The sequence below is a fragment of the Trachemys scripta genome, chromosome 8 (genome assembly GCF_013100865.1).
Source record: "Trachemys scripta elegans isolate TJP31775 chromosome 8, CAS_Tse_1.0, whole genome shotgun sequence".
Taxonomy (NCBI): Eukaryota; Metazoa; Chordata; order Testudines; family Emydidae; genus Trachemys; species Trachemys scripta.
This window is the reverse complement of record NC_048305.1, coordinates 91724510-91752033: the sequence shown is the minus strand read 5'-3', so window position 1 is coordinate 91752033 and position 27524 is coordinate 91724510. Positions and strand designations below refer to the sequence as shown.

The following is a 27524-nucleotide window of genomic DNA, read 5'->3' as shown; positions in this document are numbered from 1 at the left end:
GGTGATTAGCTTGACTGTATTTATATCAGCTTAGAGAATGGCACACAAGATGTTAGTATAGATGCACACTGTATTTTCTAAGAGGTCATCTCTATAGAGGATGAAGAACTCAAAGCACCTAAGCAATGAAAGTAACTTCTTATTCATTTGACACTGTAAATCAATGGTAACTAATGTATCATTCTTTATCTTACAGTTTATTGTCTCAGTAACTCTGATGGGCATCCTCACTTTAATGAGTGCCACACTGACTCCTCCACAGAAGCTACCAGATTTATTTCCTGTATCTGTGTCTGTTGTTTCCTGCTTACACTTCTTATTCTTTTTGACGTATTTTAATGCTATTGTACTGTGGGACTCAAGAAACGGTAGAAATCAGAAGAAAATCAATTAGTTAAATTCTAACCTGTGAAAACTCAAGACTAAACTGGAAAGAGAATATTTTCAGTGAAAATATCAGTTACAATAGGCAGCTTTAAATCACTGTCTTATTTAGTATATTTCCCATGAGCTAATGAAAACTAGGAAACAAATTGTTTTACATTTAAACACAAAGACTAAGTTAATGACTTTTATTTTGAGGAAGAGTAGCTATCACCAAACAGTGTTTGAAATTTAACTCAACTTGTTATATTCTCAAGAACTTTAATACTTCTGATATGGTTTTCCAATATGAAAAGGCTATTTGTAAACTGTAAATGATTAAATACAGGAAGTCTTGACCCTTAACTAGCAGTGCCAGGTTAATTTAGCAAAGCCACAAATATAATTTGCTACTGTCAAGTCATACATTTCCCAGCATGAAATGTGGAAGAGATACAAATATGGGTTAAACAATAACTCTTGGCTGTTGCTTCTAAGTGGTACCTCTTGCTGGCCCCTTTTGATTACATAAATTAAACTGCCTTGCACACTATTTCACTGCCACAATGCTTTCATATGATGTGCTTAAAATCATCAAGGCCACTGCACTGATATCCATGATTCACTATCATAGCTCATGGTAACATGACCATCCTACTCTGGCAATAACCCCTTTACCAGCTGAAGTCCATTTTTATTCTAACAAGAGTTTCAGGGTGCTGTGGTTGCTGCTATTGTTTTTCCTACATATCTTTTTTTCATAGGGGTAATATAACTTACAAACGACACATCTCTGTAGATAATTGTCAATTTTTAAATTAAAATCTGGTTAAACTGCATTTTCTTCTCTAGAATGTTCAGAGTATTCTGTAGGCCAAAGTCCTGTTTCATCAGCCACAAGCGGAACTGTAGGTTTTTGCTAAAATGAATATTAAAACGACTAATGGGCATAGTAGTCCTTGCATTATTTATGCTGTCCCAACACTCTGGGTCACAGAACTTGGTACTGAAAAATGTAGAAGTTGATGGTAGTGGGGGAGAGAACTGGAGTTTTGGACAGCTGGCTATGGGAGAGTTGATGCTTCTTGCACATGGGAGAGAGACTCTCTCTCTACCTCTCCCTTATGGACTGGGCAGATGTGACTTCTTGTTCCTAGTAGTTGCTACCTCACTTACTTCCCTATGAATTGCATCAAGCAATACCGGATAATCACATTTACAGAAAATCTATTACAATGTTTAACAGCGAAAGCTAATTTTGACATGTATTCTGTTAACATTAGGCTTCAGATTTAATACCCTACTGAGATGAACTGAGCCAGTCCATACTTCTCAGTTACTGTTACAGACTGTCAGCAGATGCAGGAAGACACCACTGCCTAAGTTTCCACTGTTCACCTTTAGCTCAGTTCCTGTTCAAGTGCTTAATGTTTCTAGGATTTTATTGCATTAATGTTGTGTTAAGGCACCAAGAGCCTTGGGTAAGTGTCTTTTAAATTAGTATTTAAAAAATAAAAAGGTTTCGTATAACCACAATAACTGAATTTGACTAAAATGGAAGCTGAGCTGCTACAACCTACTTCTGAAACAAGGAGCGAGTGGATTCTCTGCACATTGATGTGGAATAACTTCCAGACTGAGATACTGGTTTGTTATCTTTCTTATCTGAATGGCACTCTGCACAGTATATTAGCAGCTCAGAGAATACAAACTAATTATACAGCACAAAAGCAGAAATCATAAGAACCAGTATAAAAGGGCTGAATGGGGGAAAGAGAGCCCTTGAGCTGGTATCATTGGAGATAGGTACAGCCTAAAAGCTGAAATCAGATTGGGCAAACATGAAAGGATGAACCATCCTTGTTTAAGGGCATTCCCATATTAACCTGATTACTCTGAGCAAAATACCAAAGTGTCATTGACATTAAAATATTCTAGAGCTGTCTCTGGTGTGTAGCATAAGACATGAGTGTATGTAGCAGGTGTTCTATGAACTTACTTCCCCATGTCTGAATTATGAGGTCACTTAAAAGAAGTTTCTATCCACTGAGTTTACATTTCTTTAATTAAAAGAGGCAGTGTACTTCTTGGTGAAACAACTTGTCTTAATCTTGTCAACAAGTAATTACCAACACTTCTAGAAGGCAGCTTTATTTTGTACGAGGTATAACATTCCACTTAACATATAAGGCATTACTGAACTGCAATTATATATGTAGACAGACAGCACTTGACCTAGTGTATGACAGTTTATTCCAAGCTGTAACTGTAACCTTTCCATAAACATTTAACATTCTTCTGAGAGGGTGTTACCATGATGATTATCCATGTGTAAGGCATGCAAAATTTCCAACCACAATAAAATATTTTCTTTCTTTTAAAAAGGAGTGGGTAGTTATGTGTATCAGCCATAGAAAGAGTCCACAGTGATTTTGAGAAAACTCCTACAGAACTTTGCGCAAATAAACTTAGTGAAACACTGCCAAAAGTTAAAGCAATGTGGTGAACCTCTATTTTCAATAAAAGAATGTGTAAAACATCCAACTAAGATGGAAGAAAGTGGAATAGTTTCACATTTCAGTTACTCTCTTCTGTCTTGTATTCGTCACAAGATTAGGGCCAAGGGTTCCCCACCATATAAAAACATTAGTTTTGTGCGTATCTCTTTTCTTTGTCCTTCAGATGGCCTCCAAGGGTGATAAAGCGAGAGTCATCTGATCTACCTTGTGTAGAATTGGGAAATGGTTCTTAGCAGACCCAGCTGTTTCTGAAAGGCAAAAGCTAAGTATACCAAGAGGTCAAAGAAACAGTAACGGCTTTAACAGCATTAAGGTACACATAGTTAAGAGTAAATCTGGAGCAAGATCTTAGATCTTTTTCCCCATTCAGCCCTGCATTTTCTGTTTTCCTTAATAAAACAAATTGCTAAGCTTGGTTATTCTGACATTATGGGGTCAAGGTAAAAATAATTTACTAACTTGACATTAGTTGCTGACTGTCCCTTGTCTAACTTAAGACATTCTGTGTTCTCCTTGCACACCAAATGCCTTTTTGGATCAGGTTGCATATCTATTAAAAAGGGATGTTTCTGCTATTTCAAAAATATCTACATTTACAGAGTGATTGTAGAGCATACAAAGCTGGCACCATCTCTGCACTACTCATCATTTTAGCTTTGTCTAACTCAAAACTTCTATTGTAAAATGCTAGTCGCCTCCCGGTTTGAGAAGCACTACTCTACAATGGTGGTAAAAAATAATATTCAGACTCCTGCACCTTTTTTATACATCTCCTGTACTTTTTACCCAACACACAAGAGAGGCCACAGCTGCCTTTACAAATTTGGCAACTCTGCCTAAAGGTGGAGAGTTTTTAGGATAATCAGAAATATGCAAAGGATGGCGGAAACAATAGCAAACCCATTTTTACACCAACTCTTCCCTTATATTACTAAGTACGTACACTAGACTAAAGTAAGCACTTAATCATACTCTAAGTACATGCATGTAAACAGTGAGGGCCTGCCTTGGATACCTTTACTAATGTTCAGTTATGCCTTACTCCACAGTTATGCCTTACTCCACAAACATTCTCATTTAAGCCAATAGCATCCACTTGTGCAGTATAAATATGGCCCTGGGTTAGGGAACCTAACTGTCTGCTACCTATCTGAAAACAAATTGGACTTGTTGAGCATTCAGAATTAACTCCTACCATAATGTAATTTCCCAGGTTATTTGATCACAATCAACCAAAAAATTTTTTTTTTTTTTTGGCAAACATCCATTTTGGAGTATGGCAGCATTTGCTGCAAATGTCATGGAACTGCTGCAATTTATCTTATATAGCATCTCAACTTTTGGGTGGGCTGATGAACAGCATAAACAAAGCCCTACAAATTGTCACGCAGTCATTGCTGCTCATGGTAAAACTGGCACCCATTCCTAGAGATGGAGCATATCATTACTGTGAAATTTTCAGTCTCTCTGAAGGCCTGGGAATCAGTATTCATCCTTAAACATTCAGCTTCTTCCTGCTCAATGCTAAAAACATATTATAGCCTTTACACCAAGGCAGCACAACTACTGTTTGTAATAACTGCACGTAGCAAAAGCAGTTTATACTCTGTACAGCAGTAAATCTAGATCAGCTTGTAGTACATAAACATGCATAAAAGAGCCATGAAGAAATGAATTATTTACATTGAGATTATCTGGTTGTGCACATTGTAAAGTTTAAATTAGATACCAGAAATTTTATCTAGATATGCACCTGCCTTGTGCAATGAGCAATCCTTAATTGGTATTTGCTGGGGAGATAGATTTACAGGCATTTCTTCTCTCCTTTTAAGTACAATAAAGCAGATGTAGAACTTTGTGTTGATACGGAATGCATTTTTCACATAGTGCCTGTGGGGTTAAAAGAATGACTGAAATAAGACTTAATTAGACAACTTTACCATATGCCTACTCTTCACAATAACGTATCTGCCTATCCCTAACTTCATTATATAAAAACACATAATACAACAGAAAATGAACAATTCTGTGTTTCTCTTACATTGGGGTAAAATGTTTTTGATGTTAGAAGATAAAAGGGTGTTTTTTTATTCATAATTAATTCTCCTGGTACTGTTGAAAATCAAAGTGGACAATCTAATACTGCCAACTGCAGAAAGCTTTTTCACCATCACCAGATTTACTATTTGCCTTTTTATATTAAGAAAATGAATGAACTGTATGTTTGTCACTTACACAAGAACACAATAAAAGCAGGTAAAGGTATATTTACCTTTTCTAGGCACAATTGACAGAGGCTGATATCACTGACTACCAATTAGAAAGACTGAACAGTGAAGACATGATTAAAAGTTACACTGTAGATTTGTGGCATTTTATTTTTTTAAATATACACATTCTGTGAATATCTGTGAGCCAACTCCCCCTGCTTCATACTATATTATGAATATTCAGAATAACCTGACTTTCTAAAGAGGGGTATATGCTCATTCCTTCCATCAATCCCCATTAATCTGCAGATAAGTCTCTATATCTAAAGATGAAAATTTGTCTGAAAAGAATCTGTGAAACATGACACCCTGAGCAGACAGTTTTCTTATGCATAAGTGTTTTGCTGATTGACAGGGTCAGTCTCTAGTTGGGCTTTTGCTTATGTCACTGGAACAGGGAGAAGCATTAGGGTTACCATACGTCCGGATTTTCCCGGACATGTCCGGTTTTTTGGGACTCAAATCCCCGTCCGGGGGGAAATCCCAAAAAGCCGAACATGTCCGGGAAAATCCAGCGTTGCTGGGCCGGGGGCTGGCCCGGGGCCGGCGGTGCTGGGCGGCCGGGGGGGGCGCCGGGCCGCCGGGGGGTGTGCCGGGCCGCCGGGGGCCACCAGGGGCCGGCGGTGTTGGGCGGCCGGGGGGTACGCCGGGTGGCCAAGGGGTGCGCCGGGCCGCCGGTGCTGGGCGGGCTGGGGACCGGCGGTGCTGGGCTGGGGGTGCTTGGCCGGGGACCGGCAGTGCTGGGCGGGCTGGGGGTGGTCGGCCGGGGGCCGGGCCCGGGGCCGGCACCCCAGGGCCCGAGGCAACCCAGGCTGGAAACGCCGGGGGGGCCAGCCTGGGCCACGCCTCCTCCCCCCACACCTCCCTTACCTGCTTCAGGCTTCCCGCGAATCAAATGTTCGCGGGAAGCAGGGGAGGGGGCGGAGACTTTGGGGAAGGGGCGGAGTTGGGGCGGGGGCATGGGCGGGGCTGGGGCAGGGCCTGTGGAGTGTCCTCCTTTTGGAGGCACAAAATATGGTAACCCTAGAAGCATCCAATGGAATAACAGAAATTGAGCACCCACAAAGCAGGCCTTGTGGCTTCTGTTAGCTCACCAGTGTGAATGGCACAAAACAGAGTGAGCAGCTGGGAGATGTGCCATATCTGGCTTACATGAAATTAGAGAAAGAAAGGAACTTTGTTAAAAGGAAATTTTATCCAGAAAGTACAAACAGTAAATTATTAACACACTGCCCACAAAAAAGAATTAAAAAATATGCTAGCAGCAAACACAGGACATTGCTAATACACGTGAGGGAGGGGCATAGGGAAGTGGCAATATTAAGTGGAGATGATTCCCTACACAAACCCTCCTATTGCCCCTTTGGGCCGAGGAGATGGCATTACTGCTCAAACAATGGACAGCAATGTCTCCCGAGCAGCATAGGCCTCAGGAATAGAATAGAATAGTAAATCTATTTGTCCAGGACAGGGGCAGGCAGTCCTCTTTGAAGCAGCTCATTAGGAGAGTCACCCATAATATCTAAGAAGGTATAACCTGTTCTGGCACTCAAATTCTCTTATTCCTTTGGTCACATGTGCCTATTCAAGTGTGAAATATTTGAAAAACCGTCTAGTTATCACCTGACCTTGGTGACTTGGAGAAATTCTCCTGTAATAGTCTTCACTATGATAGCTTTCTGTAGGTTGAGTAGGAGCCAATTTGCACAGCAAATCAGCAGAAATGTTAAGTAGATTTGTTTTTTATTATTGAGGTATTACATTCATGAACAGCAATTGTCTTCAGATCAAAATACGACAATTTGATCATGCACATTTGTACCTATGATCGTTTTGCAAATGTTTAAATAAATTCAGTCCTTATAATTACTTTTAATTGTAGACATTAGTTTGCGTAGTCAAACACTGAAGTGGGAAAGCTTACTTACCTCAGTTAATGAGGGATTTAAGGAATTCATAACTGTTACCAGATTGTACATATTCTGTGGATAAAACATAATCAAATTTTCACAAATAGAATGATGGTGTTTTATTTGTAAAATAAAAATCTCAAAATCAACATGCTGACAAATTATTCCAGAGTTCATAATTTGTCAATATTGTGAACTGCAGCTTCTACAATGTATGTTTTGCTATTTACATTTTCATGATTCCATTACTTAATTCTGACCACTTAAAAATACATTGTTTTTATATAGATAAGTAAAAGTTTGGATAAACACCAGGAAATGTAAAATTAAGAGCTACAGCAATTTAATGTGTATTCTATCAGGGCTTGAATGGAAATATTGACAGATAAAGAGAGACTAGAACTGCTCGTTTGTTTACATGCTTCTGCAATCGAGGATTAAATTGTTTGGGGTGGAATCTTAAATTAAATACAGATGCACAGACAATATTAAGCAAAATCTTATAGCCTGTGGATGTTTTACATAAGGGGCACTGTGGGCAAGATTTCCTGTTCCCCTCCTTGTTGGAAGGATGGAGTTACCAGTTTCTTCCCACAATAGGGTAGAACTAGCACAGGTGACCTTATGGAAAGGGTACATCAGAGGCAGGGCTGGGGGCCTAAGGGTGGTCTGGACTGCTGCTGTATACTTGCAATCTGGAACTGCCACTTAGTGGTCTGTGGGTATGTCTGCATTGCTGCCAGCTCAGGTAGTCAAACCCGCACTCACTGATTGCGTTTGCATGCTAAAACTAGAAGTGTAGCCGTGGCCGTGAGAGCCTCAGGCTGGGCTAACAGTGTGCATATGTGCCTTGGACAGAATTGTACTCAGGGCAGTTCGCTTGTCCCACTGCTTGTGCCACCACAGCTACTCTTCTGTTTTTAGAACGCTAGCTCAGCCAGAATTAGCATAGGTATGTCTACCTGAGCTGGAAATTACACCTCCAGCGCTAGCATAGACTCACCTTGTGATAGGGTATACAAACCCGGCTCTAGACAAGAATGGGTTAAAGAGCAGCTATGTGCTCAGGCAGCCCCACCTCACCTGAGAAGCATGTCAGACTTAGAGGAGTCTTAAAAGGGAGAAACCCAGCTCAGAACTTCCTTGCCCCAGAGGGGGACAGACCTCTCATTCTCAGCTTCCCAAGAGGAACAAGCTGCCTTTGGTAGCCTGTGAACATGGAGCAGTAATACAGATGGCTGAAGGACCATGCAGGATAGAAAGGCTGGTGCCACTCTTTTTTTCCTGTTAATTTTCTTTCCTTTGTTACACTGGGAATTGGGATAAGGGGTCTGGCCCTAGGACAGACCCTTACTGAGAATGCAAGCTCCCCGAGGAGATAGCAGGCTAATGCATGAAGTAGCCCAGGGAAGAAACAAGAGATCTGACAAGATTGACCTTAACTGCTTGTTACAGGGCGCCTGGGCCTGGGTTCCCCTACAATGTCACCGAAGAGGTGAGCGTGAAGAGCTCAGACACGGGGGAGTAGTAGCACTATTGGGCCTAGATCTGGGCCACTCACCTCATGTGACGTTGTGGGACTTTGAGTGTACTCCAAAAGGGGTGAGACTAAACGTGACCTTGCCAGAGGGCCGAGTCACAAGATGAAGGGACCCACCTGTGAACCTGGCCAGCTGAGCTATGAAGACAAAAAAATCCTACAAGGCCACACTCAGGCCCAGTGCAGCGCATTGACTGGTGAGTCACTTTGTCGCAGGATTACTGCAGTTGAACAAGGTTTAGATCTGAGGCCCGTAACAGGATAGGGGTTGCTGCATTTTATGTGCTAAGGATTCTGCAGATTTTGTTTCTATCCTTATTTCGGGCAATGAGCTAGTCAGAGTGAGCTCAAGATCATGTATGGCTGGAACATCTGGATGTCACTCACGTGTGAGAATGAAAAGGGAGGGAAGAAAGGGAAATGCAGAGATCATGGGTGGAAGGCTGGTAGGCCTTCATGGTCTGTTTCAGCCAAACTTGGCGAGAATTGATGGAACCTGACTGTATTAGCTTCAGAAATGCCCAAGATTAGATATGACCACATTCGCACTCAGGAGATATTTCCCCCCTATATTTTCCACCTTAGTTTGGCTCTGCATAAGTAGTTTTTGCTTTCAGTGGGTTTCCACCTTACTCTAGGCTTCAGTAGCATCACCCCCTTGTATATTTACTGCACAGTTTAAGTACTGTTTGGGTATTTTCTTTTCTGTTTACATCCAGTTGGGAAGGCTTTGGTGACAGATGATCTAGGGGAGCAGGGATGTAGCTGGTCCCTGCATGACTGAGAAGAGTAGCTCAATCAAGTGACTCCATCCTTAGTGTGCACATGCTTACACCTACCATCTTTCACAGACTAAGGCTCCACCTTTACAAAGGGTGCGGGGGGAGAGTGCACATGTATGAAGGCCCAACATTCCCAGTTTGGCTGTTGCCAGCAAGGCTCAGGATGCCTGCCCCAGCAGCCCAGTGAAAGAGTATAAGCAATGGACTCAGGGTTTCCAAAATGGTGCCTGGGTCTGGGCCAAATTTGACAATTCTGGCCTAGTCTAGGTTTGATAAAGTCATTTAATAAAAAATGTGTGACTTTACACCATGCTTTTATTTATTTATAGCCTTCTACCCACTAAACAAATTTTGCTGTTTACACAAGGAGCCATTAAAAAGCAAATTCTACTGACAGTTACCTGTATTTAGAATTGGGAAATAACTGACATTACAGATTGTATGATGTGGTAACGGACAGTAATAGACTGATTTAATAGTGATCACTATTTCCAAACTGCTGGTTTCTTTGTGCTAACTGTGATTTCTGAATAAAAAAATCCTTACTTGTAATAACTCTTTACTTGCCCAAGTGCAAGTAATTGCATAAGAAATCCACCAGTGCAAAGAGATACAAGTCACACAGTCTGAAAAAGTATCTTGACAAAATGTTTAACTCACCTGGGTTAGACTCAAACTGCATTCATTAAGTGAGGTTTTTCTAAGAACTTTCAGTCTTGCATCTTTGAAAAAATATCTGTATTTATAGTTTTCTTTAAACACATAGTATTAAGGGTTACCTATTTAAATAGCCAAAGAATATGACCTATTATAAACCACACAGATGCTCACGTGACTTATTATACCTGTCCTAAGTTTGCATTTTTCTTCTTTGTGATGCTAACAAGATGATCAGGTCCATCCTTTCTCTGCCTGTGGAACATAATAGTCTAGTCTCCTGGGGGCCTCATTTACTTTAGTCTCATTTCTGTTGTTGCGTTTTGTGTGCGGGTGTGGGGTGGTGCTGGTGGCCTGTGATACACAAGAGGTCAGGCTAGATGATCTAGTGGTCCCTTCTGGCCTTAAAAGCTATGACTCAAAACATAACAATGAAGCAGCACTCCTTCATAATCGTCAACACCTTTACAGACATACATCTTAATTATGATTCTCCCCCCACCCCTTTTAATAAATACAAACCTAACAAAATTTACCTAACCTTCATTAAGGTCAAATCCTTCTTGGTCACTGCAGCTAGAAGAAATGTTACCCAGTGCATCCCCTGCAGTTGAAAACCCATCGGCCAGCGCAGAATTCTCTGAAGTTGGCCAGAAATGCAGAGATGGGAGGATTATCACTCTCTGCTCCAGTAACAGCCCCCAGCTAGTAGACGCTGCTCTCTGCAGCACATACACCAGCTGGAATAGGGGGCTGGACAGGATACCCTAAACTAAAGTCCTTGGAGTTTCAGGGCACAGGCATGCATGGTAGTTGCCTGAATACTAGGCACAAATCCTGCCCTGCTTCTTCTGTGGTATGGCAGAAGTTCCCATGTGCCCTCCCCTCCCAATCCACAAGTACAGCAAAAGGGCAGGATCTTCGCAAGGTCTGTCTCCCGTTCCTCCCCCTGGCCCCACCACTAAATTGGACTGCTCTGAAACATTTACACATCTAAAAAGGAGAGAGAAAAAATGTTCACCTGTCAGGTGCTATAAAACCAATCTTCTACTAAATGTGCCAGAATAATTTTTCTCCACCTCAACCACAGTTAAAACCTTCAGTCTATTCATTACTGTCTTTTTATAGTATTTTTATTTAATAAAACCTATTAAGACTACCATACAAATCTCTTTACTTATGCTTTTATCTTTTAACTGATCAATTTTTATATTGCTGACATCCCTTCTTCACCATTTGCTCATTTAAAAATTCATAGTATATGAGCTATGTCTCTGGAGAAAATGTCTATAAAATTTGTTACAGCTGGCAAATGTGTATGAGTCAGTGATAGCACATGACTAAATGCTTCACAGAAAATAAAATTTGTTTCTGTAGTAAGCAGAACTGTTTAAATGTTATTTATTTTTATGTTTCAAAGAAAATATATTGTGAAGTGCTGCATTGATTTAATACACAACAATGTCTGTGTACACGCTGTACAGGGAAAATTTATGAAACCTTTGCACAACTCCTTTAATTGAATTTTCCAAATCTCTCACCACACACAAATAATCAATATCTTCTGCAGAGAAAACCAGTCAGAATTATTACAGTCTTTCTTTTCAATTTTGTTGTCATCAGCACATATAGAGCACCTGGATATTTGTAATGTCTGGATAGCAAGTTATTTACACCTCTTAAACATAAGATTGCTATTAAGTGAGTTCAAACTGTTTCTTTATTTAAAATAATTATATTCCCAGGAGAATACAGATAGAGTATTTATAGTCATGGAGGAGTTGCTATACATATTCATGTTGTAATGAAGCAGTAGTTCTTTTTAATTTTTCATTAAGCTTCATACTCTAAAGCCTTGATCTGCCAGATTATTTTTTTTAATTGATTCTGAAAAAAGTAGATAGGAAAATAGGGAATAAACAAAGGTGTGAAAGTTCATGAATCAATGTGGTTGATGATACCCACATAGAGAAGGTAAGTTGACAGTCCAGTATATACCTATGTCTGAAGTCTATAGCTGTGTGTATTGTGCATTTCTGTCTGCCAACAGTTAATAGCTTAATATTTCATCTGCATAGCATAGGACGTTAAATCATTGGAGAGGTTTGTAACTTACTCCCCAAAAAGCTCATGTCTCTGACCTCAGACTCTCTCACTTTCCAAATTTCAAAATGTATTTTATATTTACACTCTAAGGTGCACATGCAACACAGTAAAACCAGAGCCTGCTGGGAAAGATTTATTTATTTATTTTTAACAATGAAGAGAGAAAAAACAGGACACGCTGAGTCAAAATAAATGGTCTACAATCTCTCTTACCCGTCAGTGATATTTCTCTAATGGACAAAGTTAGTCTCTCACTTCAACCAGGACAACCACTTGAACCTAACTCAAAATTTAATGGCATTGCAGAATTTGGGCACTGGTCAAGACACTTGGCCTGACAGGCTGGAAAAGGCAAAAAATTCCCCGTAAGTACAATTCCAAGATGGGAGGAGGAGGAGGAGGAGGACGACACTTGGATGGAATGAGAAAAGAGCTCTATTCACGCTTAGCCAAAGGAACAGCTTTTATCCAGACAGTGCAAGCTACAATGAAGCAAAAATCTCTGAACAGCATTAATGACTCAGCTATGCAAACAAACAAAACAAAGGTTTCAGAGTAGCAGCCGTGTCAGTCTGTATCTGCAAAAAGACCAGGAGTACTTGTGGCACCTCAGAGACTAACACATTTATTTGAGCATAAGCTTTCGTGGGCTACAAACAAAACAAAGGGGAAGCTGATCTTTGTCTACTAAAGAAATCCCTTTTACAGTTTGCATGTTCTTAATTGTCTAGTGTGTAGGTGGAGGATAACGTCCAACTAGTTTAGGTTTGTAAACACTCCCTAAATACAAGAGGGTGGGATTATTTCTTGAAAACAGAAGGTTGGACAACTCTTCCACAGGTTGTTTGTGCAGAAATATAAGGGTCAGATTCTCTGCTGCATCCAGGTGAAGGTAAGTCAGGGGGCTGGTTTTGGCTCCTTAATTCTCAAACTGTTCAATGAAGGTCATAGTTAGCAGCTGAGTTCACGCTCTGAAACTGTCTTTCATTGAAGAGTGACCTGACAGTATTTAAAGACAAGCTTTAGATGAGACAGGGATCTGAGACAATTTAGCTTGAGTGGTGGTGAAGGCGAGGTTTTAACTAAAGGTCTCTCTCCAACCCAAGAGGCTTTTTAGGTTTAACAAAAATTCTCCAGCCACATTTTTAGCTTCCACAAAGGTGATGGCCAACACCTGGTATGGCCAATACATCTGGGAAGACAACAGCATGTCTCCTGATGTGAATCTTGTTTGGGTATAATTGCTGCCTACTTGAGTTCCTTGGGTTGCTAGATCAACTTCTTGCTGGCTGCTGTTGAGGCAGTGAGTTTGAGCAACAGTAGTCTAGTAGCAACTGATGGTTGAGCGCATGTTTGAGAATTTTTCCATGAGTGACCGAAAGACCCAGTTGGAGCAGGGTGCACTGCTTGCATAGAGGAGCAGTTATTTTCTTCTTCTCAGCCTCCTCTGGTATATCAGGTATAACTAACCAGAGCCAAGAAAACTGCACCATCCATCAGGTGAGGCATAGCAAGACTGTGGAGGCTAACAAGAACCTTGAAACCCCCTAGACTGATGTCTCATACAGCTGTAACTGCCTGTTCCCATGTGATTGAGTGAAAACTCATCTGGTTAAAGACTGACTTGTTCACCTGAAAACCAACATTGCTAAAGAGTGTGTACAAGGAGAGGCAGAAATTGGTTCCATTGCCCTGTACAAAAAGAGGTAGGAAGAAAAACTTCCTTATTGGTGCTGAGGAAGAGTAATTGCAATACAAATACCAAATTTACCCAACTTTTTGCAAGGATGAGTATCTGGAAAATGGGCTCATTTTCCTATTTTAATATAGCCTACAACTTAAGGCTCTGAATATAGTTTTTCTTAATACTGCAAATATATGATCTTCTGAGAATCTTTAGCCAGAAGACTCTCTATTGCGCCTTGCAGAACACAACAGATTCATTCATGGGCATGGTTCATGCTCACTTTAGTGCTACATTGTTTTTCTTTACAGGAAATGTAGAGAAACTATTAATATTTTGTAACTGCCAGCTGAAGCTGCTTCACTGTTTAGAATTTTATCATCGTCAATCCTCTAAATGCTCAAACTGTTAAGCGTTCTTTAAAATATGCACAGTGCAACCTATATATTTATTCTCAACACACACAAAGCATGTTTTGGACTGCAGCAAACTGACTAGATTTCATCTCTTGGCAGCTGCTCTAGAGTTTGCTTACATTTTATTCAAAAACATTTTGTTTACTGTAAATGCTAGCCATGGACAAACAATGATGCCATTTTTTATGCTGATCACACAAAATGATATACTGAGTTCTACATAATGCTGCCCATTGACTAAGGAATTTTCTGTATTAAGTTGTTTTAAGCAGAGGTTGTTTATGTAAAGTAAATAAATTTCATGCCTCACCATGTGATGATAATGTGACATTCCATCTGTATCAAGCCACAGAATAGTCATAGGTTTCAAGTCTTGAGCATAACTAATTAAAAATAATTATGAAAAAACCACATCCAAAACTAAAAGGGTGAAGTAAAAATATCTCCAAATACTTTCTTTTATCACACTTTTTCTTTGCTCCTCTTTTTCCCATATTTTTAAAGAGAGCACAATGAAGCTCAGTCCTTGTTGAAGTAGAATTAAAATGGATAAAGTTTACTAAGTTTACCAACTTTGTTACAACTGGTAACTATGCTTCTGCCCTACTTTCAGACAATGAATTCAGATTCAGGGCAAAAAAATCTTGTCTAACGAGCTTGACAGCTGGCATGGGCTAGTTTCTGTAGCACAAATGGGCCTATACATTTGCTTCACTGTGGCAGCTAGAAAGCATTCCACAAAAGAGGCACCAACTGCCTGCCAGCATTGGCCCAAGATGCTCTCCATTGGTTTTCACTGGCCAAGAGGCTCAGGGGTCCATTGTGAAGATAGCAGCGCAGACTTCCCCTCATGCTTTTCAAAACCTCAGCTTGCACAAATGATCAAATTCCACCAAAAAATATGGTGCAACTTGTTCCTTTTCTCTCTGTCTTAGTCTCCTCTGAGCCAGCAAGACTGTCTTGAATTTCATTTTTTTCACTGTAGGAGGAGAATTCCCCACAGCAGGAAGTATAGGGATCTGCAGCTGAGCAGAGGCAATCCACGTTGATTTGATGGCTTGCTACCTGGAACAGTTTCTGTTGGTTGGAACGTATGATGGAGAAAACATTCATCTTCCTTTGCAGTTACAACATAGGACAGTAGAAATTCCCTCATTTTTACTTTTTTCAATTACACTTATCTACATTTTAAATTAATTGATGGGCTTTAGAGCAAGTCTCTTACCCTCACATTTATCTGTCATCAGAAAATAATGGGTACTTGACTGGGTGTGGGGGTGTGTGTGTGGGGGGGTGGGGAAAGCAGGAAGAACACACGTAGAGGCCAGTGAGTCAATGGTAGTGGACTGACTACTAATCGTTACAGTGTTTCATCGGATTATTTCTCCACCAGGGAATTTCAGAAGTCCATGAAACTCAAAGAACCTGGGTTTTACCCTTCATGTTATTAGAAATTACTACTCCCCTAGTGAGACTCCAATCATACCTGTCTGTTATACGTCTCCCTAAATTCCATCAGGTAAAACACAGAGGAAAGTTTGTTTACATCTGAAAGAAACTTTGTAATGACAACATACTTGAGTTATGAAATGAACAGAGGTGCTAGAAGCTCTGACTTAGTATGAGATGCACTTCAAATATTTTATTGGATATGGATCAACTATTGTCCAGATTCATGATTGTTGTTTACTTTTGTACCTTTGCTACAAGAAAGATGGATTTTTTTTTTTAAGTTTAGAATTTGCAGAATGTGGTTGAGGTTTTGGGGGTTCAAAGGCCTGTTGCTAGGATCTTAGTTTTGCTTGTTGTATACATTAGAAGATACTCATTATTATTTATTAAACACAGCAAAAGAAAGGAGGAGGAAAAAAGCAAAAAAAATTGTAGCTTTAAAAAAAACAAGACAGTCTTCATATTAAATTCCTTTATAGTCTCTTTTCCCTCTCTCTATATAGACAAATTTTAAAACAAAAAATTCTTTCTTGGATGTTTTTTTAAAATGGCATTAAATGTTTTTGTTGGAGGAAAAAGAGTATTAATTATATAGTGTAGCTCTTAGGTTTTGCAGTTTAAGTCTGATCCTCTTTCTTCCTAAACTAAACCAACTGCACAAGAGAATAGAATAACAAGAGACAGGAAAATGCATCTCTGTCTCTGTTGCTTGCAGGTTGGCTGATGGAAGACCACAGATACATGACCCAGTTAGCTTCTCTTGGACACCAGCTCTACTTTCCTGGGCCTGGTAAATGATTGGCTAGGATCATCTTATTTCCCTTTGGCCAGTATAGGGGAGAAACAAATTTTTATTGTGATCAGGCCACTCAGAAATCATTTTTAGCTTGCCAAACTGGATGTGCTCAAGAGTGGCAAGGTTATATTTACCTTGGCTGGCTAAGCAAGACTCTTTTTAGAGAGCAAGCAAATAGAGAAAGAGGACAGGACTAATAATACCACTTAGCTCTTATATAGGGCTTTCCACCAAAGTGCTAAAATAGGAGGTCAGTATCATTATTCCCATTTTACAGATATGAAAATAAGGCGCAGAGAGGGGCAGTGACTTGCCTAAGGTCACCCAGCCAATCAATGGCAGAGCTGGAGACAGAAACCAGACTCCAAGTCCCAATCCAGTGTTCTATTCACTAGGCCACACTGACTCCTAACCAAGACAGGAGCGGAAACTGACACGAAGGAGGGGGTTTGCATCTTGGGAGCTGCTCAGGGTACAGCCCTGGAAATAGATACTGTTGTTTTGGTTCCCTTTCCTCACTTGATCCAGTCACAACATCTTTCAGGATCAGCAAAAAGGCCCAGTGACGAGATGGTAAATCTCTGGTTCCCAGAGTGGAGGGCAGGTTACTTTGATGGTGATGCTGCTGCTGCTCCAAAGCTTCCTCCTACATTAAGTGCCACGTGCTTTCCAGAAAAAAAGTTCCCTTAAACGGTGTCAATCTCATCTCAAAGTTGTACAGGCAGAACAAATCGGCAATAGTCATATACTGACACTTCTTCCCGTCTTAAAGATTACACTGGTCTGTTGCTGTAACAATTCACCAGAAAGCTTGGAAGCCCCCAATCAACAATACATTAATACTAACTCAGTTCACACCATTTCTTTGTTTTGTACTCTCCATTTGTTGTAGTTAGAAACTTCTTAGCACGTCTCGTTCTCTACCCTACAAAGGTATTAATTCTAGTGTCCGAGGACACACCCATTCTTTTTCCACTGTAGTTTCAATTGAGTTTTTAATCAATTCTATCAGGATTTGTATCTGTCAGAAAAAGTTATGAAATGATGTAATATTTAGTATTTCAATATCCTCAAGAGTATACTAGTCACCTCACAATTTATATAAGGTGAGATGGTCTCTGACACAAAAAGATGCAAAGAAAGTTGTGTGCAAGGGAGGATGGAGGATGAACAGGAGAAACTGGTAGATGGTACGTTTATAAATAAAAAGGCTAAAGGGCCTGATTGATTTCAATGGCCTTTGGATCAGGCCCCAATGCACTACTAACACGTAACTGCCCTCCTTATGCATTGTTTCTGCAATAAGAACTTCGGTATACAACTACTCAGGCTAAAAAGAAACATGACATTTCAAAGAACATAAAAGAAAGATTAGTTTAGCCTATATGTCGGAAGGAGACACAAATCTGACATGGTTCTTTGCTAAAGATTATTTGAAGACTTTCAAAAGGAAGTCACTGAAAGGAACCCAATGATGGATATTAACCATCAAAGCAAATGCTAGATAACAAATTTAAAAATAAATATTACCTCGGGCAGGATGTTTTGCATTACTCCTCTTCAGCAGCTTTCGTTTTTCTGCTTGAGCCACTAATGAATAAAACACCATTTAAAGGTCAAGAAAACTTTACTCTAAAGATTTTAATGAAAGCAGTTAAAGACAAGATACCTTGTCTTTACCCTCCCCTCCCCTCCAAGCAGATGGATTTTTTAAAAGGATAATAAAAACAACACACATTGTTGGCTAAAAAACATAATAAAAAATAATCTGCAAAACACAAGCACAACGTCTCAAATTAGTGCTTATGTCCCACCCATTTTTTTTCTTCCAATCTTTCCCTCCGATGATAACATGGCACTTTGTCTCAAGTTCAGAGATGAGAGGAATGGTTCTTCTCCCTGTTACGGTCAGCAGAAATGCGTGCATGCCCACAAACAAAGGGTGCTATAGGTTCATGTAGGTTTGACATCTTGTTTACATCAGTTTCCTGGACCTGGCAATCTCATGCCCTATCCTGAATGTACTTGCTCTGGTTAGTAATGTAAGCATAAAGACAGTACCAAACACTAGCATTCTGTTTACGAAAACTTCTATTTGTATTACAATAGCACCTAGTATTAGCGATTATATTCATGCAAAATTTAAAATTAGTGTATTTGGAATAAAATCTAATAAGTGTTAGCTGTCAAATTATAGTAAAGAGATAAAAATTGTTGAAGCTTACTTAGCACTTTGGTCTTCTGCACTTCAGCTTTCAAGTTACAGGATGAGTCTGAGACGCCAAAAATATTTTCAAGCTCTCTACTGCCCTCTAAAGCCTAAAAATAGAATTAAAAACAATATTAATTTTATTCCTAAACCAACAAATTGCTATACAGACTAACAGAGAGACAAGATAGGTGAGGTACTATCTTCTATTGGATCAACTTCTGTTGGTGAGAGAGACAAGCTTTTGAGCTTACACAGAGCTCTTCCTCAGGTATTACCTCGCCCACCTTGTCTCCCTAAAGTCTTGGGACCAACACAGTTACAACACTCCATAAACAGTCTAACAAACATTTTCAATGCAATTTATAATTAACAACCTACTCTAGCAAAGGGTAAAATTTTCACAAGCACCTAGGTAATTTAAGTAAATGGAAGACGGTGAGACTTAGGCTCCTAAGTAAGTAAGTCACTTTTGAAAATGGAACTTGTGTGTTTTTGAAAACATTATTTGAAAACTCCTGTTATGTTTGCTTCATTTATATATCTTCAGCTTTTTAAATAAAGAGATTCAAACGTGATCCACAGAAAAACAATTCTGGTACATGTATAAATTTGCCTTAATATGTTAGTAAATAAAGAAAATCTATCAGCTTTTAAAAATCTCTTGCATATGGTCTTCAACTTTAATAATAAATCTAGAAATCCCCACTGTATCAATTTCATTAGCAAGGCCAAGATTTTATTTTTAAATGTATTTGTAAAAGCCAAATTGAAAATCTTTAATTAAAGAATTTCAAAAATAGTGCCAGGGTGTCAATCTAAATAAGTCTTTTTGAAACAACAGTGTGTGTGTAACAACATATGTAAGTAAAATAAAACAATTTGAATAGTCTGAATTATTTCTGAGGACACTGAAGTACAAGAGAACTTTGTCATGAATTTATTCCGTACGAGACTATGAATAAACAACATTGTGTGTGATAAACAGACGCTATCAAAAGTTGACATATTAACAATGAATTGAATAGCATGATGACATCAACACAAATAGATGTTTAATTTTCAAGTCCTTACATACAAGAGTAGGACTGCCAGAAGCTAGGATTGGATGACAAGGGCTGAATCACTTGTTAATTGCCCAGTTCTGTTCATTCTCCCTGAACCACTGGCCATGGTCCGAAGACAAGCAAGATGGACCATTATTATGTTCTAATGAAATCTATGCAGCAATAATTTATAACTCTGTCAATGCTACTTAGTAATGGCCGTACAACCTAGACACAGGGATACAAGTTAAAAACAGACCTTTTGGCTCATTGGTATAGAGGTATAAATTTTGCTTTAGCTGCAGGATTTGTCCCAGATTCAAATCCTGCACAAGCAAAAATGTTCCTGTGTCATACAGGTCAGACCAGATGATCACAATAGTCTCTTCTGGCCTTGGAATCTATGAATAAAAAACTCATTGTGCCAGTGTACTTTGAAAAGTGACTTGGGAAAAAAAGTTAAATGGTATTGTCAGCTTCTATATTTGTGTCTCAATGATTTTCAGGTGAAAAGCTCTCTTTTCTTGCCTTTAAATCTCAAAGAATACTGTATATAAGATTTCATTTTCTTCTAGTTTCTTTTTAAAGTACATTAAGAAAATTAATGCCAGTAAAGACACACCTGTAAACTTGTTAAGCTTTGTCTCATTTTCAGAAATCTCACCAATGAATTTTCAACTTCAGACTGCAACACCATAAACCTACATAAAAGAGAAATGATTTAAATCAATGATGTCAGCATCTATTGGGAATAATCATTTAAAAAGTCTTTCTTAGAGGTCCCCCCAACAACAGTAATGTCTCAGCACTAGGTAAACAATAATTAGTTTATCCTGATAACACTACTGTGAAGTAGGAAAGTATCATCTTGGTTTTAAAAATAGGGAACTCAGGTCCAGAGAAATTAAGGCTATGTCTACACTACAGCTGAACAAGCCTCCAAGCCCAGGTAGACAGACACATGCTAGCGGGCCTTGAGCTAGTGAGCTAAAAATAGCAATGTGGATGTTGCAGCTCAGGCTCTCAAGCCTAGGGGGTCAGGTGAGCTTGAGAGCCTGAGCCGCAATCTCCACACTCCTTTTTTTCCAAAAACAAAATTTTAAACCTGTTCGCTCGAGCCTCTCTAGTGCGAGTCTGTCTACTGGGGTCGGGAGGCTTGCTGCCACTTCCAGTGTAGACATACCCAATCCGACTTGCCCATGATCACATGTGGCACAGCCAGGAATTGAACCCACGCGGTCTCAGTTCAATGATTAACCACTAAACCATCTTTCAGTCCACAGACATGTTCTAATACGGATGTAAAAATTAGTCAGATTTTAGCGGTTGATTGAACCCACGCGGTCTCAGTTCAGTGACTTAACCACTAAACCATCTTTCAGTCCACAGACATGTTCTAATACTGATGTAAAGATTAGTCAGATTTTAGAGGTTGATGAGCTTAGTAAGAAAAGCAAAGTACGCCACAATTGGATCAGGTTCTAAATGACAGATTATTCAGTGTATGATTGAGGATGTGCATTATGGGGGGAAACCGTCAAATGTTCTTATAACAAAGACTTAGAACTGGTTCTTTTTGTAGCATGTCAGCATAGAAATCAAATATGGACAAATGGGAAAACATCCATTCACTTTTCTTTTCCCCAACAAAAGGAAGGATCTCATTGTCATACTTAGCCTTATGGAAAAAGAAAGTTATCATCATCACATTTTTACATAGCAGCAGATGGTTACCCAGAAGAGGAAATGCCAATGTCAGTGTATCATAAAATATATTTTCCCCCTCAGAACATAAAGCGTATGGAAGTTCACATAAAATATTACTATGTAGGTGTTTGTTTGTACATGTGCTTTATTGACATGTCACTAACTGCTGTTCTCAACTTTTGCAGTTATTTTTAAACATATTGAATACAAACATTTACATGTCGAAAGTGACCAGGCTTACTTGAATAGGTTTGCACTTGCAAGGTTACCACCACTTGGAAACAATGGTATATACATTGACCAGGGATTTACTGTATCGTGGGAAGAATATATTTGCTTGAATTAAGAGTTTTCCACACTAAAAACAAGACATTTGTAAATATTTGCCTAAAGAGATTATGATTATTCAAAGATTTAAAAAAAAAAATGTTTAAGGTCCACAGGGAGCCATTATGATCATCAAGCCTGGCCATACAACCTCACTCAAAAGTTTCTGCATCAAGCCCATCATTTCTTTTTGAGCTACAACATACCTTGACTTAAAATCTTCCAGTGATGGAGAGTCAACCAGGTCCCTAGGTTAATTATTCCAATTGTTTGTTACTCTCTTGGGATTTTAGTTTAAGCATGAAGGAAAAAAAAAAAACCTGTTTCATATGAAGGCACTGTAGTGAATTCTTCCATAATTGAAAGCATTTTAGTTGACTAACTTTGACATTCATTTGTGACTTCCAAACAAATTCAATGTACCTTTAGTAAAACATGTATGGAGTATAATTGTAGGCCCAAGGATATTATAGAGATAAGATGGGTGACACAATATCTTTTATTATACTAACTTCTGTTGGTGAGAACAATAAAAGATCCAATACAGGATATTACCTCACCTACCTTGTCTCTTTAATAAAATGTTTTCCAAAAATTAATAAAACCTACAAGTAAACCCACAGCTTTTAGTGTAAAAAAATTAACTATTCATGAAAGACGATTTAAATGCCATGCTCAAAATGAATAAGAGCAAGGTAAATTTTAAAAATGATGTCCCTTTATCATAAGTCAAAGCAGGTTAAGTTCCAGTTCTGTATGGGAATCTACTAGCATTCCTTCCTTATTCACTCCTTATGTCCAACCCTGTTTAGCAAAGCATCTGAGCAGCCACTTAACTTGATATACCTGCTTAAGTGCTTTTCTGAATTGAGGCCTATAAATGTCCATCACTGTCCGAAGGCTTAGGTACTAAAGTCAGTTTGCAGCAAGAAAAACAAGATTCTTATGGGAACGTTTTAACAAAACAAATATACATTTGAAGTCAGAATCATGACCCACTGTGATGAGAGGTATCAAAATCAACTACTACAATTTGGCAATGCATCTTTGCCACAAGCAATGTTTCCAGCAAAATCTAAAGAGCTTGCACATGTGAAATAGTTTGGAAAAACAAAACACATTCCTTTGTGTACCTTAATTACAATACTGCCATTATGGGTGGGATGTCTAATAATGGGTACAGAAGTTAGGTTACCAAATCCCATGGAAAAATCAGAGTTGGGTGTCCAACTCCCTTATCTGCTTTGGAAAATCCCACCCTGTACAATCTCAAGTATAAAAGAACAATCATTCTAAGTTTTATTTCTCTAAGGAAATAGTCACTTCCCTCATCACTGAAAATGATGACATTTTATCACCACAGACTGGTACACTTACTTATCATACTCTTCTGTTTGAGATTGCCCTCTTCTGGATAAACTCATTTCTGAGTAATTCAGCTCATCTCGGTCTCCTAAGTAGTTCATATTAAAGAAAGAAACAAAAATACAGATAAAAATGAAACAGGTGTATTGTATATAGTTTGAAGCAGTAGGGAAAAAAAAGAGGCATTAGCATGCATCCTCACTACAGAGGAATCTCTTAAAAACAGCTTGCTTATGAAACAAGGACGACTGTCCCATGAACGAACAAACACAAACTTTTTTTTTTTTTTAATTTAAGCCTTGGTGGCTTCTGTAGCTTTTAGATGTAGACAATTTGGAACTACAGTATCAGTGACTGGATTTTGGTATGATTCTGTCAGAAATTAGAAGATCAAAAACTGTTGAACATCTTGTTTAAGAATATTTTTCAAAATGCGGCATGTCAGAGAAAAATCTTTACCCATAAAGCACTGGCTATGACTGAGAAGTAAAACCTCCACCTCCTTTAACAAGCAGAAAGCATAGGCCTGTACCCTGAACCCCATCTTGTATGCAACTAAAAGGAGACAATGCAACTTCTTTTCAAATGCTCTGACATAGTACATTGATATTACAGTATTCTAGCCAAGTGCCTGTCATATGACAGGGTGTGAACAAGTCATATTTCTGTATTTCCATGTACAGATTGTTAGAATATTTGCATGTTTCTGTCAGAAAATGGGATGAGGGAGGGAATCACCACAAAACTCCACTGCTATGGCTTTGCTAATTAAACTTGAATTCAAATGTGGTGCAAAGAAAAGAAACTGCCTTTTGGGTAAGAAATCTGTATGGCCTACAGTGATGCCAGCTGAGCAATTATAGATCACGAGCTTTAGATTGGTGTATATTCAGATCAATTTAACTGAAAAAAAGTTTTTCAACTGAATAATCAAATGGACAAGAATTTAGAAAGCTATTGTAGTACTAAACTAAATACACTGCTTCTTGATTTGTATCTGCTGGAGCTATTCCGATAGCCATATATAAATATCAAGAAACATACAGTATACTTATAGTAAAGGACAAAAAGCCAACTTTAATCAAATATTATATGTAAAGTTCCTTTCAGTGTATATTCACAATATCTCCACCAATACCACTTTAGGAAAAAAGTTACATTTGAACAAAATTAGGTACACATCTTACACCATATATCAATTTCTATATTGGATTTCTAAGGAAATACTACACTAGCCTGAGCCCCAGGAATCAGTGTATGAAGATATTTCCCGTGAGATTTTATTACAGGGATGGCAAAATATACAGTCCATCTTTACTGTGTTTAAATTTCACTTCCATGCACTTCAGGTGCACAGCAAGCGAGGAGCTGTATGATTATTCTCTCCCCCTCACCAATGATTTATTCTGAAGATTTTATTGAAACCCACCATGATGCTTTCATAACAAAGAAATAATTGCATGATCATCAAAAGTTCTCAAAGCCAGAAAGCTCTCAAACAACCAGACCCAATACAGTGTTGTCTTTGAGTCAGAGTCCCCACAAAAATGAAATTCTATCCAGAAAAAATAATGTCTTTGCTTCTGATTGTCCTCTGACAGATGACGGGGGGATGGTGCTCCAATAGAAAAATTGTACTAAATTGCAACAGAGATCTCTCTTCCCCTCCATTCATGTTGTTATGTCAGCTGACCTGACTGCTCAGACAGTGAATACATTATTTAAAATATAAATATGGCTTAAAGCACATTTACAAAAGGATAAAAAGTGAGATCTAGGTTTTTATCATATCTTCACTATGAACCACAAAATTAACTTTTAGTTCAGAGATTTAGTTTTGTTATTTACATAGTGCCTTAGAAGTACATAGCATTTTACATATGTGCAAGAAAAAAGGCCCTGCTCAAAGGATCTTATCATGTAAGCCAGATTGATACAACACAGATTATAAAAGGATTAGTGTGAGAGTGGCAGCAGACAGCCCTGGAAAGGATACTAGTGATAGAAGAATAAGTGGAAGGATCAAGTTTTAAGGAAGGATCTGAAAGAGAAGAAGAAAAAGCCATAAAAATTAGGACTGTCAAGCGATTAAAAAAATTAATTGCAATTAATTGCACTGTAAAACAATAATAGAATACCATTTATTTAAATATTTTTGGATTTTTCAAATATATTGATTTCAATTACAACACAGAATACGAAGTGTACAGTGCTCCCTTTATATTTATTTTTGATTACAAGTATTTGCACTGTACAAAAAAACAAAAAATAGGATTTTTCAATTCACCTAATACAAGTACTGTAGTGCAATCTCTTTATCATGAAAGTTGATCTTATAAATGTCGAATTATGCACACAAAAAGAACTGCATTCAAAAATACTTTTTTTTTTTCAGCCAATCACTCAGACAAACAAGTTTTTTTTACATTTGCAGGAGATAATTCTGCCATCTTCTTGTCTACGTCACCTGAAAGTGAGAACAGGCATTCTCATGGCACTGTTGTAGCCAGTGTCATAAGATATTTACGTGCCAGATGTGCTAAAGGTTCATATATCCGTTCATGCTTCATCCACCATTCCAGGGGACATGCGTCCATGCTGATGACGGGTTCTGCTCAATAACAATCGAAAGCAGTGCGGACCAATGCATGTTCATTTTCATTATCTGAGTCAGATGCCACCAGCTCAAGGTTGATTTTCTTTTTTGGTAGTTCGGGGTTCTGTAGTTTCCACATCGGAGTGTTGCTCTTTTAAGATTTCTGAAAGCATGCTCCACACCTCGTCCCTCCAGATTTTGGAAGGCTTTTCAGATTCTTAAACCTTGGGTTGAGTGCTGTAGCTATCTTTAGAAATCTCACATTGGTACCTTCTTTGCGTTTTGTCAAATCTGCAGTGAAAGTGTTCACATAATGAACAACTTTTGCTGGTTCATCCTCCAAGACTGCTATAACATAAAATATATGGCAGAATGCGGGTAAAACACAGAGCAGGGGACATACAATTCTCCCCCAGGGAGTTCAGTCACAAATTTAATTAACACGTTATTTTTTTAATGAGCGTCATCGGCATGGAAGCATGTCCTCTGGAATGGTGGCCGACGCATGATGGTACATACGAATGTTTAGCATATCTGGCACGTAAATACCTTGCAATGTCGGCTACAAAAGTGCCATCCAAATGCCTGTTCTCACTTTCTGGTGACATTGTAAATAAGAAGAGGGCAGCATTATCTCCTGTAAATGTAAGAAACTTGTTTATCTTAGCAATTGGCTGAACAAGAAGTAGGACTGAGTGGACTTGTAGACTCTGAAGTTTTACATTGTTTTGTTTTTGAGTGCAGTTACGTAATGAAAAAAAATCTACATTTGTAAGTTGCACTTTCACCACAAAGAGTTGCACTACAGTACTTGTATGAGCCAAATTGACAAATTCTATATTATTTACAGTTCAAATATTTATAATAAAAAATAATATACACTTTGATTTCAATTACCATGCAGAATATAATATATATGAAACTATAGAAAAACATCCAAAATATTTAATTAATTTCAAATGGTATTTTATTGTTTATCAGTGCGATTAAAACTGCGATTAATCGTGATTAATTTTTTTAATCATGTTTAATTTTTTTGAGTTAATCGCGTGAGTTAACTGCAATTAGTCGACAGCCCTAATAAAAATATAAGAAAATTTAAGCTAGATTTAAGTTCCGGAAAAAACCATATGACTTCAATAGGTTTTGCTTCATGTACAAATTCAGAGCTTCTATTTACAGACTCAAATCCTCTCTTCTCTTCTTCTATTTAACTTCCTTTTTTTTTTTTCCTTTTTTTCTGGGGGGTAGTGGAGAGAAAGGGAGGATAATAAGTCTATAGTGATTTGTGGCCCAAGAGCAAAGAGTTTTTTGTTGTTGAATATAACAAGTCCATTCAGGAGACTACAGATTATACCGGAGAAATTATAAATATATATATATAAACCCCTCAGAGTTAAAGTCTTCTGGCAGTGAGCCAACTATCATGAGTTGTAACTTAGAAGCTGCCTGTGTAGGCTGTATGGAGCAGAGTACCACTATCATGAGTTACAACTCATGATAGTGGTACTCTGCTCCATACAGCCTACACAGGCAGCTTCTAAGTTACAACTCATGATAGTTGGCTCACTGCCAGAAGACTTTAACTCTGAGGGGTTTATATATATATATTTATAATTTCTCCGGTATAATCTGTAGTCTCCTGAATGGACTTGTTATATTCAACAACAAAAAACTCTTTGCTCTTGGGCCACAAATCACTATAGACTTATTATCCTCCCTTTCTCTCCACTACCCCCCAGAAAAAAAGGAAAAAAAAAAGGAAGTTAAATAGTCTAA

At 38.5% G+C, this 27524-nt stretch overlaps 2 protein-coding genes across 6 annotated transcripts in view; one reads left to right on the top strand and one right to left on the bottom strand.

Annotated features, from left to right (window-relative positions):
- The window catches only part of ALG6 (ALG6 alpha-1,3-glucosyltransferase), a 42552-nt gene extending 40207 nt beyond the window's left edge, over positions 1-2345 (top strand). For all 3 annotated transcript variants that reach the window (XM_034778177.1, XM_034778178.1, XM_034778179.1), the window contains exon 15: positions 197-2345. In XM_034778177.1, the coding sequence (XP_034634068.1) occupies positions 197-394 (198 nt within the window). In that variant the 3' untranslated portion in view covers positions 395-2345. The remainder of the gene's footprint in view (positions 1-196) is intronic.
- A 153-nt stretch (positions 2346-2498) lies between these two features.
- Positions 2499-27524, bottom strand: part of ITGB3BP (integrin subunit beta 3 binding protein) — a 50149-nt gene continuing 25123 nt past the window's right edge. Inside the window, exons 4-10 of one of the 3 annotated variants that reach the window (XR_004646737.1) lie at positions 23162-23237; positions 20373-20451; positions 18721-18814; positions 18026-18085; positions 7081-7134; positions 4636-4772; positions 2499-3130 (exon numbers count right to left, since the gene is read on the bottom strand). Coding sequence is in view for 2 of the 3 variants with exons in the window: in XM_034778181.1 (XP_034634072.1) it covers positions 3042-3130; positions 18026-18085; positions 18721-18814; positions 20373-20451; positions 23162-23237 (398 nt within the window). In the remaining variant the exon portion in view is untranslated. Of the gene's footprint in view, positions 3131-4122; positions 4773-7080; positions 7135-18025; positions 18086-18720; positions 18815-20372; positions 20452-23161; positions 23238-27524 lie in introns of those variants that run through there. The other 2 variants (XM_034778182.1, XM_034778181.1) reach the window with 2 other exon arrangements.